Source organism: Plutella xylostella, chromosome 20, assembly GCF_932276165.1.
Source record: "Plutella xylostella chromosome 20, ilPluXylo3.1, whole genome shotgun sequence".
Classification (NCBI taxonomy): Eukaryota; Metazoa; Arthropoda; class Insecta; order Lepidoptera; family Plutellidae; genus Plutella; species Plutella xylostella.
In genome coordinates, this window is record NC_064000.1 from 935,165 (window position 1) to 947,907 (window position 12,743).

The 12,743-nt window shown below is 40.8% G+C and overlaps 1 protein-coding gene across 1 annotated transcript in view; it reads right to left on the bottom strand.

The window, feature by feature from the left end:
- The window catches only part of LOC105380970, a 151,107-nt gene that overhangs the window by 80,591 nt on the left and 57,773 nt on the right, over positions 1–12,743 (bottom strand). Inside the window, exon 2 of the mRNA XM_048628257.1 lies at positions 1,052–1,215. Coding sequence (XP_048484214.1) covers positions 1,052–1,215 — 164 coding nt within the window. The remainder of the gene's footprint in view (positions 1–1,051; positions 1,216–12,743) is intronic.

Below are 12,743 nucleotides of genomic sequence, written 5' to 3' on the forward strand. Positions count from 1 at the left end.
GAGTGACAGCATGTCTTTTATCTTGGTATAATCTATAACCAGACATTGTGAAACAGGGCCTTAGTATAATATACAAAGTAATTTTGTTATACCTCTAATATTACAATTAGACTAGTTAACCCATAATGTGTATAATATTAAAACATTTATTGTCCACATTAATCTACATAGAAAGTTGTTAAATGAATTCTGTCAACTACACGCTACCATAATTAATGTTTCACGTGGAAATAATTACTTTAAAACACAAATTATTTTACGTGTAGGGAAAGTTGGCATTTAATGTATTGTGTTTGTTTATCACAATGTGCAATGTTTGCTGACATCATCGGTCCGTCTTTGTACAGCTACATAATAATATGTCGTTATAACCTAACCAACGTTTAAAAGATCCAATCCAATATCCATCCATCCATATCCAACCCCCAGATATCCAACACTAAAGGTCGCATAACTTTTGAACGTTTCTTCCCTGTTTGAGTGTAAAACGAAAATGAGTCTCTTGCTCTTTAGTGTCCCTGTTTGGCTCTTATAAATTATGGTAAAACTACCTATGAGAATGGTATTCTTACCAGCAGCGTGGCCTGCTCCTCATCCCTGGGGCACTGGGCGGAGGGCGAGTTCCGGGGGTTCTTGTAGACTCGTCCGTCGTCATCCGACGTCGGAGCAGACTCCTCATCATCACCTCTTATTAACCATCTCACTTCTACTCGGCGTATACTCCCACATGGTTATCTTTATCTATACCTACGAGTATTGAAGAATAAATGGTTTCTTTGCCATCTGCCTATTTGTCTGCTTGCATTGACACGGTGTCTTTGCCATCTTCCTGATAACATTGTCATTTCTGAGTTTATCTTCTTTTTGTCTTCTTAGAATTACTGTCCTGGACACTCGTATCAAAGTATCTATATAGTCACCTACCGCTGATAAATGGATGGTTACTCTTGTATGCTTCACGCTTGGCTCTGGGCTTCACGATTTTCCTAAACTTACTTACTTCTCTAATCTCCTCTAAAGGTACCTATAGATATATGAATGGTATTCTCACCAGCAGCGTGGCCTGCTCCTCGTCCCTGGGACACTGGGCAGAGGGCGAGTTCCGGGGGTTCTTGTAGACTCGTCCATCATCATCAGCCTCCGCGTGGGCCGTCGGAGCAGACTCCTCGTCGTCCTCATCCTCGTCAGCAGTGCTGGGGCTCGGCAGCGCTGACACTGTGGAAGAGGGATAGATGTAGTAGATGTTGGGTTGAGTGGGAAAGAGAGGCAAGAGTTGGCCTTGTTCAGCAATGCTCAGGATCGGTAGCGCTGACACTGTGGAAGAGGGATAGATGCAGTAGGTGTAGGAAGGTAGGGTAAAGTGGGAGAGAGATGCAAGAGTTAGACATGGTCATGTCATCCATCTGCGAGGGATGTAATGTGTGTAGGGTCAATTAAGGTATGGACGATTGCAGATCGGTGTCGTGAATCAGTTAGGTCATTAGCCGGATCTCCACCAGACGATCCAAAGCGATCCGATCGCGCGATCCAAGAAATTTTAGATACTAAACTTCTTGGATCGTGCGATCGGATCGCGATGGATCGTCTGGTGGAGATCCGGCTATTGGGTCGCTTCTACAGACAGAGATGCGAATTCAAATCCCAACCCTAACAAGTAAAAATGTATAACATCACTCAAACGCGTAAACGTTTATCAAAACCTGTAAACCTTGATTTGCCATAATTCTTGATCATGTGAAGCCACGCGCAGTGGAACAACGTAGTAGAAAATAGTATATATTTGAAAGGTAACCGGTAATTTAAACCGAAAAATCTCTGTTTCATTCCATTCCAAACCACGCAATTTACAGCATCTCGTGGTCCGGCAGGGGCAGCCAACCCGCGGCCGCGGCCCACACTTCAGGCGACGCGCGGCCCGCGGGCCGAATTAATATTTCAAGCCCTTGTTACGAAGGGCTTTGTCAACCATTATACATATTTCCGAGGTGTTTCGTCCGAAAGGACAACCCTTTTAGGTGTGGGCTGGCTGCGAATTATGGGAAAAAATTAAGGCGTTTTTGTAAAGCTTTGTTTTTGTGATATACTTAACTCTACTTATGTTATAGAAATTATAATGCGATAATTTTTTTTTTGTATTTTTAGGCATTGTTCAAAACTTCAAGGAAATTGGGTGTTAATGGAAATTGGTTTATTATCAATTAATTACTCACAACAATTATCATTAATCAGCTTAATTATTTCAATCAATGACGCTGACGCTTCACTTTCACTAATCTCATCAATTGTCACGGCGGAAATAGGATTATCCTAGCTATTCTACCAACCTATATTATTGTAGGATATAATACTACCTGCGTCCATCATCATCAGCCAATAGTCATCCACTGCTGGACATAGGCCTCTCCCAAGGAGCGCCACAACACTCGGTCCTCGGCCTTCCTCATCCAACCACTACCCGCCACCCGCCTAAGGTCGTCAGTCCAGCGGGCAGGAGGGCGTCCCACGCTGCGTTTGCCTGTTCGTGGTCTCCACTCGAGAACTCGTCTACCCCAACGGTTATCGGTTCTTCGGCAGATGGGCAGTTCTTCTTTTTAACCTACATAATGGATAAAAAATTATCCCGAATTTGAAAAAAATTACTTTAGCTTTTTTGTGAACTCTTATAATTTTTATGATAGCTACATTTCTATTCTATCGAAAAAGGTGGTTGGCCGCGAAGTTTAAGAATTTTTTCAAGATTTTCAGAACATAATACGTGGATAAGGCAAAGAAAATTACACCTTCGTCACAGAATCTTTTATTTTATTTTAACGAAATAGTCTTCGTCGATTAAAATGAAACTTTTTTGAGACGTTAATAAACAAAATACCATTTTAGAAAACATATGAAAGAATTGATTTTTAGTAATAACAAAATATTTATTAAGTAGTTATTACCACTCTGTCACAATTTCAGCTAAAATGAAGCTTGTTTTTGCTATAAATATTTTTTCGCTACTAATTACAGTCCAAAATTAACAGCATAGACGTTATAATCAATGACTAAATTTAATATGATTTTTCCAAAGTTGCACAATTTATAACATAACATATAAACGACCAAAAATAAGTTGACTACCAGGAGACACCAATCGTTACAGAGTGGTAAACGATGTGACATAGTTGTTACTCTATTAAATATGCGGCAGCGTTTTGGAATAAAACAGTTCTATTTAAAAATAATGAATTTTTAACTTACATATAAATCATTATGGTTTCAAGTTAGTCAAAAAATTTACTGGAAATATCTTTATTATTAGTATAACTAATGAAATCACACTTGAGAACCTCTGGAGAGTGAAATATCCGAATTTCAGGAACTTAAAGGACAAATTTGTTCCAAATACATAAAATAATGTTTATCTGCACAAATAATATTTTCGGCAACCTAAAATTTAAGTAACATAATGAAAAAATACGTAATTTGTTATAGTTTTAATCAGCCATATTTCGAAAATACAGCAGTGGCTCTTAGAACTTTAAAAAAATACTCTTTCCTTTTTTAATTACCTTAGAAGCTGGAAGGACTTCAATGTTATCATCAAACTTCCGATAAATAATTCTACACCATATTAAACAGTCTACCACATTCATCGTCTGTTCTTGAGAACAATAGCACGAAATTACCTTTTTCACTAACGAAACTTTTTATTAATGCAGCGCAAGTGTATTGGACGTTCCTTTCGCTTCTTACTTTAACCAAAACGTGTAGTTTCTCTTCAATTTTTCTTTGATGAATTTCCTCAGGTTGGAGTGTTTCGTAAGAATGTGACAGATTTGTCGTGTGACAGAGGGGTAAAATGTGTTGCAAAGTCGATTAGCATTTAAACAGTAACATAAAGTGTAATATTTACATGTTGATTGCAAAGTAATTGTTATTACCAATGAGTAAATAACAAAATAATAATTTAATTGTATTTTATTTTAACAATTACCTACGTGACGAAGCTGTCACCGAATAAACACACGCACCTCCTGTCACACTTTGCGGGTGGCCGATACGCGGTGTCTGGATCTCAAAGGGGAAATCTTACTAAGGGGAAAAGGAGACCTTAAACTCTGATCGATGGCAATAAGGACGAGTGGCTCAAACAAATATTTTAAATGGCAACCTACGTGACAGAATGTAACTACTAAAACATTAGATAGTAAGAGACAAATTTTCAACAATTTTTTTACATATTTCAGAAATCATTTAAAAATATATATTTTGTTTTACTAAATAGGTAATATCTTCTGGAGTTTAAATAAATTTTTATATTTTATGTCGTCATATATATTTTTTGTAACATTATCGAATATGCGCAGGATGAAGTGGCGGGAGACAGCCAAGATTCGTATGAAATACATCTCTGTCACGCGGATTTACCACTCTGTAACGTAATTTTAAATACAAAAATATAAATTTATATTTTTGTAAACGTGCACAGCCGTTGTGTTTTTAGTACAATGCACGCTGAAATATAAATAAATAAATAAATATTTGTAAAACTCATGATTTTTTCTTCACAACTGATGGAGACTAAGTTATGTAGGTTAAAAAGAAGAACTGCCCAGATATGACCAGCCCACTGCCACTTCAGCTTGCATATTTTGACAGCTGTATCGATTATATTATTATACACTTAGATTTACAATATACGAACAAGATAGTGTGTCATAATATACAAAAACAAAGCAAAAGAACTTTCCGCATTTTGTTAACTGTCAAGACTGTTTGTTGTTGTGGTGTGTTTTATTTGTCAAGACTTTCCTTTTGCACTGTCACTCCATCTACTTAGTATTGTTCGATTTTGTTGGATATAATACTACCTGGCCCCATAGAAGATTATTATATTATACGTGACGTCATTGAAGTAGCTAAGGGATGGAGGTCATTCACCTGAGATAGTAGTAGACTACCCCCCGAGTGGGACATTCGGGCGGTCCGGCACGTCTCTACCTTTCATATCGAGATCTCGGACTAGGGATGGGACAGTCGATTGGTGTCGATACCTTTAATCTTATAAATATTCTTTTATTTTATGAATGCTGCTACCGTACCACCACCGACACATTAACTATCTATAAGAAGCGTCGCTCGCCCATCTAACATCTGTCAGATTCATACAAGTTACGTCAGATTTGCCAAGCGAATGACGCTGCTTCATTGCTAATGTTCGGTTGTGAAAACCCCACTGGTTAGCGTTGTAGTACTTAATTTTTCAAAATAGGAATCGTGGGATGTTTGTCTACATGAATAACAAAATACTATTTTAAAACAAGACAAATTGAATATGACAAAAATAAAAATATTTTCACTCCTAAAATAAGAAAATTACAAAAAGGGTTCATGTGGTGTTATGATCCAACAGGAACTAAACTAACAATTAAATATACGAAAATTTCTTACACAAGTTTTTAAGTTCGGATATATCGTAAAAGTTGCATCACTATCTGGACACGAGCCATCATAAAGTTGGCTGTAGGTAACGGATTTGTCGCACAAACTACCTCTTTTAGTGCTATCGAGTTTCTGCTGGATTAATCGGGGCACCTGGATTGGATCAGATTTTCGGATACGCCGTTATTGCGAGGAGGCCATGAGCTACGTAAACTGACGCCAGAATGACAAACGCTTCGAGAGTGCCGGGTTCGAATATTGGACAAGGTACTGATTCCGGATTACTTACGGAGATCATCTACTGTAGTGTAGGGTAGCTTCATAAAGTACATGAGTTAGTCTTGCAAATAAACTGGTTGAGTGAACAGCGTATTTTATTTATCACAGTGGCGAACGAGGATTAAAAATAACAAAAATGGCCGGCAAATTAAACGAGTTTGATATTAGTTCGGGAAATTGGCGAAATTACTGCGAAAGAATTGAAATGTACTTTGTAGTTAATGACGTGAAGGAGGTTTTAAAAGTGCCGACATTAATCGCGTGTGTGGGTGAAGCGACTTACGAGCTAATGGTGAACTTGTGCAGCCCGAATAAACCGAAAGATAAGAGTTTTAGTGAATTAATTAAACTCGTCGGTGATCACCTGCAACCTAAACCTTCAATTTTAGCCGAACGATTTAGGTTTAGGCAGTGTCGGCAGGCGTGTGGCGTAACAGTGTCATCGTATGTGGCGGTTTTAAAGAAAATGGCGATGAATTGTGATTTCGGTACCACTTTGGACGATAATCTACGGGATCAATTCGTGTGCGGGATAAATAGTGACACTATACGGCAACGGTTATTTGCGGAAGACGGTATAAGTTTTTCGAAAGCAGTGCAGCTAGCGAACACAATAGAGGCGGCCAACAGAGATGCGCACGCGGTCGAGGCGGCGCAACGGCCATCGGCTGACGTGCACCGGGTGCAGGCGGCGGGGTGTGCAGCCTGCGGAGACACGCGCCATCGCTGGGCCGAGTGTCGGTTCCGCTTGTTCGAGTGCAGCAAGTGTCGGAGGACCGGCCACCTGAGGAGAATGTGCCCCGACGAGGCAGCCGCGGGCGCGAGCATGGCGCGGGGCGGCAGCGCAAGACAGCCGGAGCCGGCACAGCCACCGGCGGCAGGCGGCAGCAGGGGCGGGTGGCGCGGCCGCGGCTCCTGGCGAGGCCCGCGTGGCGGCGGCGGCGCGGGGCGGCGGCGCGGGGGGCGCTGGCACCAGCCCACCCACCACCTGCGGGACGAGGACCCGGCGGCGGCGGAGGACCGCGCCCAGGACGGGGAGCAAGAGGACGACGAACCCGTGTATCAAATGTCACTGAGGAACTATCAGCCGGTCAGTTTAAACATTTTAGTAAATAATGTTGTGTTGAAAATGGAGATAGATACAGGTTCTGCTTTATCCTGTATTAGTAAACAAACCTATGAGGCATGTTTCCCCTCAGTACCCCTAAGAGAATGTGTACTTAGTTTGACCTTTTATGATGGCTCCAGAATTAGGCCATTAGGTTACCTGGAAGTTCAATGCACATATAAAGGCTTATCTAAAACGCTAGATTTATATGTTATAGATAAGGGAACGACATCTTTGTTAGGACGACAGTGGCTCACAGAATTAATGGTTGATATACCTAAATTTAATTTAAATAACTTGTCCGCTTCTCCAACTGTACCAAACATAAATAAACATGTGAATGATATCCATTCCAGATATAATGAATTATTCGAAGGAGGACTAGGGCGTTTCACGGGCGGGGCGGCGCACTTGGTGGTGAAGGCGGGCGCGACGCCGGTGTTCTGCCGCGCGCGGCCGCTGCCGTACGCGCTGCGGGCGCGCGTGGACGCCGAGCTCGACGCCATGCTGGCCAGCGGGGTCATCGAACCCGTCGAGTCGTCGGACTGGGCCACCCCGCTGGTGATAGCCAACAAGCCGGATGGCTCCTTGAGAATATGTGCGGATTACAAGGTGACCCTTAACCCTTACTTAGCTGTCGATAAATATCCTGTGCCAAAAATAGAAGATCTATTCACGAATCTAAATGGCAGTAGTCTGTACAGCCGGATTGATTTATCACAAGCATATAACCAAGTTGAATTAAACGATCCGCAAAAATACACAGTTATCAATACACATCGTGGGTTATTTAAGTACAATCGTTTGGTCTATGGTCTGGCATCTAGTCCCGGAATATTTCAACGCTTAATGATAAATTTATTTAAGGATATACCTAATGTAGTGATATTCTTGGACGACATATTAATAGCAAGTTCGACATTAGAATCTCACATCGAAACATTGTATAAAGTTTTAGATCGCATTAGAGATTACGGTTTGAAGATAAAAAAACAAAAGTGCGTATTCTTTACGAATGAAATTAAGTTCCTGGGATATATAATCGATAAAAATGGTATTCGAGTGGACCCGGAGAAGGTTAGGTCGATCCTGGAAATGAGGGCCCCAAAGGATTTGTATGAACTTAGGTCATTTTTGGGAATGGTCAATTTCTACGGGAAATTTATTAAGAATTTAAGTTTTATTTTAGCTCCTCTATATGAGTTACTTAAGAAAAATAATTCTTGGATATGGGGCAGGAAACAAACGGAAGCGTTCGTAACAATCAAAAACCTTCTGTCTAGTACAGGTGTGTTAGCGCACTACGACCCCTCGCAGGAGGCGGTGGTGACGTGCGACGCGAGTGCGCACGGGCTGGGGGTCGTGCTGGCGCAGCGCGACGCGGCCGGCACCGAGCGCGCCGTCGTCTATGTGTCGCGCGCACTCACGCCCGCTGAAATTAACTATAGCCAAATACACAAGGAAGCGTTAGCTATTGTGTTTGCAGTTACGAAATTACATCAATATTTATATGGGCGTCATTTCACATTGAGAACTGATCATAAGCCTCTTGTGAGCATTTTCGGCCCCGGGAAGGGTATTCCAAGTATGACTGCCAGTAGGTTACAAAGATGGGCATTAACGTTATCAGCGTACGATTTTAACATAGAATATGTCAGTACAGATAAAAATACGGCGGATTGTTTATCGAGAATGATCTCGGCACACAAAAGTGATAGCGTCAAGTTAGGTGAACAATCGGAGCAGACCTATTTACACTTTGCGTCCGATGCGCTATTATTAGATTATAATGACCTTAAAAAAATTACTCAACGGGACCCATTGTTAAGTAGGGTAATTAGTTATGTAAAAGACGGTTGGCCAAAAGAAACGGAAATAAAAGAATTAAAACCATTTCTCAATCGGAAAAACGAGATTTATATAGAATTAGGATGTCTGATGTGGGGTCACAGAGTCATAATTCCATCAGAATGCCGTTCTAAAGTATTGAAAGAATTACATGACTCACACATGGGGGTAACAAAAACAAAAGCAATTAGTCGAAGTTATGTCTGGTGGCCGGGGATAGACGAAGCGATAGCAGAAACGTGTGCGCGATGTGCGGTGTGCGCCGCCGTGGCCGACGCGCCGCCGGCCCACGCGCCGCGCGCCTGGCCGTGGCCGGACAGGCCCTGGACCCGCCTGCATCTAGACTTCATGGGACCCATTGCAGGGCACACCTATCTAGTCTTAGTTGACTCTTGTACAAAATGGATAGAAGTAATTAAAATGGTTTCGACGTCAGCAAAACAAGTTATAATTAAATTAAGAGAAATTTTTGCTACTTTTGGCCTGCCAAAACAAGTGGTAAGCGACAACGGACCGCCCTTCACCAGCATGGAATTCAAAGATTTTTTGTCAAGTAACGGAATCACGCAAACGTTTTCGGCTCCTTATCACCCGGCATCAAACGGATTAGCCGAAAATGCCGTACGTACTTGTAAAAAAGTTATAAAGAAAGCTTTATTAGAAAAAGTTGACCCTGAAATTGCCTTATGTAGATTTTTATTGCTATATCGGAATACAGAACACTGTACCACTGGGGAAAGTCCCGCTCAGCTGTTGCAAGGTCGTACATTGCGGACCAGGCTTGACAAGCTAAAGCCAGATAGGGAGCAGCACGTACAAGCGGCACAACAGCGCCAGCTGGCGGCGGCGGGCGGCGGGCGGCGAGCCGTCGCGCCGGGCCAGGCCGTGTGGTGCCGCGACTACCGCGCCACGCAGGGCACGCGCTGGAGCCCCGGGGTTGTCGTCGATAGGCTTGGTACTACGGACTACAATGTCAGACTGGTAGATGGAACGGTAATACATAGACATATAGACCAATTAAAAATCCGGCCAGTAGGAGAGGAAGAACCCTCAGACAATACAGCATCACCTTACTTAGCCAACACAGTGGTATCTCCGCTCATATTCCCAAGTGAGTCACCGGGGGTAAGCGCAGACTCGGGTCCGCCGGGGGGGTCTCGGCGCGCGAGCGAGGGCGAGGGGCGGGGGTCGCCGGCCGCGCCTGCACCACAGCAAAGCCAAGCTCCCGCGCCCGTGGAACGTCGTTACCCATTAAGAGACCGTAGGCCTCCTGTTCGTCTCGGTATAGATATAGACGATTTATTTTGTATAGCATAGTTAAATGTAAGCAGCTCTGTTATTAATTATTAAGGTCTAATCACTGTCTGTCTCGATATAGATATTATATAAGTAAACGATTTATTTTGTATAGCATACTATTTATCAATGTAAACAGTTCTAAATGAGTCATCACCTGTGCCCTTGTCGAGAAAGAAGTAGTTAGGTACCTACCTACCGAATGCAAGTTTGTATTCTTCAACTAGTTATTATGAAAAGTAGGATATAAGTTATATGTTTAGTTAGTAGTGTACCTGGTTACAATTTATATGTATAAGTAATATAAGTTTGTTAGTATTCAGACTATGTTAGTATTTAAGGGTGGAGGTGTAGTGTAGGGTAGCTTCATAAAGTACATGAGTTAGTCTTGCAAATAAACTGGTTGAGTGAACAGCGTATTTTATTTATCACACTACTATGCCAAGATCACGTTTATCTCTATGCACTGTTTAATATACACAGTGCAACAAACTTATCTGTTCCGGGGACACCTCACGTAAATGTGTAATATTTCTTCATAGATTTTATTCGCTCTTGTGGTTTCAATGAACCCATCTAATCTATATCAATATATAATTTATTAGTAAATAATGAGATATGGATCAATTTAGTTCGCTCTCACCGGAACAGATAAGTTTGTCGCACTTTCAATGTTGCAGGCGGGGCGGAGGCGTCATTAAGCTACTCTTCTTATTATTATTAAACTCTTTATTGAACAAAATAAATTGTTACAAAGACGAACTTAATGCTAGCAGCATTTTCTACCAGTTAACCTTTGGTTTCTTCTGTTTAGGAGTGTATGGTGCTGTTGTCACTAGAACTTTTTCATTACTCACGACTGCATATCCATAATGTAATAAATAATAAAATAAATATGTGGGGACATCTCACACACGGCCATCCGACCCCAAGCTAGGCAGAACCTGTGTTATGGGTGTCGGACAGCTGATATATCTACACAAATACATAGATAGATAGATACTAAATATAAATATCAACACCCAAGACCCGAGTACAAATATCTGTCTTTAAACAAATATCTGCCCCAGCCGGGAATCGAACCCGGGACCATCGGCTCAGTAGTCAGGTCACTAACCACTACGCCATTCGGTCGTCGGTAAGATGGTTCCAACGAAAATAACGGACTCTACCAAAATTAAACTTATTACATACCTATTACAGCTTAAATTAACGAATTCCTTAAATAGGTAGTAAACTGTTACTGAATGCGTATTAGACTATTAGGTGTAGTTCTGTAACACTGTGTTTCCGGTAAAAGAGTATTTTGTTAGCCAGTGCTCTGTGTGTGGCTCATAGCGATAAGCGATTTTACGACGGCTGAGCTGATTTTTATAAATAATGGCTAAGAAGTCTGAGGGGTAACATTTATGGCCCCTAGTGTCAGTCACATAACCAATGTCCAATAACTCAAAAAAAAACAAATCAAAAATCCGTTCAACCGTTTAGGAGCTACGCTACCACAGACAAATAAACATACACGTTAAACTTATAACACCCCTATTTTTCGTCGGTGGTTAAAATAATACAATATAATCGCACATCAAAGTCAAAGTCAAAGTCAAAATTTTTTATTCATCGTACAAATATAAAATTTTCTGATGAACGTCAATTTTTACAAATTACTCTCCGTTCGGGTAAGGGGGGGCTCTTTCTGTCTAAGGAGAAGAACGGAGGCAAGAAACTCCTGAGCCATCTTTTCAAAAAAAGACTTAAAACTAGTTGGTATACAATACATATAAGCTTAATAATTATTATTATAATAATATGAGCAGAGCTAACTACTTATCACAGCCATGCATTAACGTCCTCTAAGTAATCATCAATTTTATAATAAGCTTTTTTACTGAGTTTCTCTTTAATGTAACACTTAAACTTATTCTCTGGCATTTGAGCAACTTCTGTTGGAAGCTTATTATAAAATCTAATACAGTACCCTAAAAACGATTTATTAACTTTCGCCAGACGCATCGCTGGAAAAGCCAGCTTATGCTTGTTCCTAGTATTAATGTCATGATTACTGCCAATTGTATCAAAAGTGGAAATATTCTTTCGTACATACATTAAATTGGCAAAAATGAACTGACATGGAACTGTAAGGATGTTAATTTCTTTAAATAGTTCTCTCAATGAATCCCTGGAACCAAGTTTGTATATAGAGCGGATGGCTCTTTTCTGTAATACAAATATAGTTTCAATATCAGCGGCTCTACCCCAAAGCAAAATGCCATACGACAATAAGCTGTGGAAATAACTAAAGTAAACTAATCTGGCGGTTTCAACGTCGGTCAGTTGTCTAATTTTCCGTACAGCAAAAGCTGCGGAGCTCAACCTTCCAGCCAATTTGGCAATGTGAGGTCCCCACTGCAACTTTGAATCTATAGTCATACCAAGAAAGACAGTATCATTAACTAGGTCCAATTTATTCCCATCTAGAATAATGTTAGTATCGCATTGTCTAACATTCGGCAGTGTAAATTTAATACATTTCGTTTTCTTAGAATTCAATAAAAGATTATTTACGGTAAACCAATCGTGTATGTCAGATAGAATAGAATTAATTTCATAAAAATTATTTTCACTTCTTTTAACTTTAAAAAGCAAAGAAGTATCGTCAGCAAATAAAACTATATTAGTAAATTTTTCAACCATAAAAGGCAAGTCATTAATATAAATGAGGAATAAAAATGGTCCTAGAATAGATCCTTGAGGGACGCCTATCTTTACATGAGCCCCCTGTGATTTAGTATTG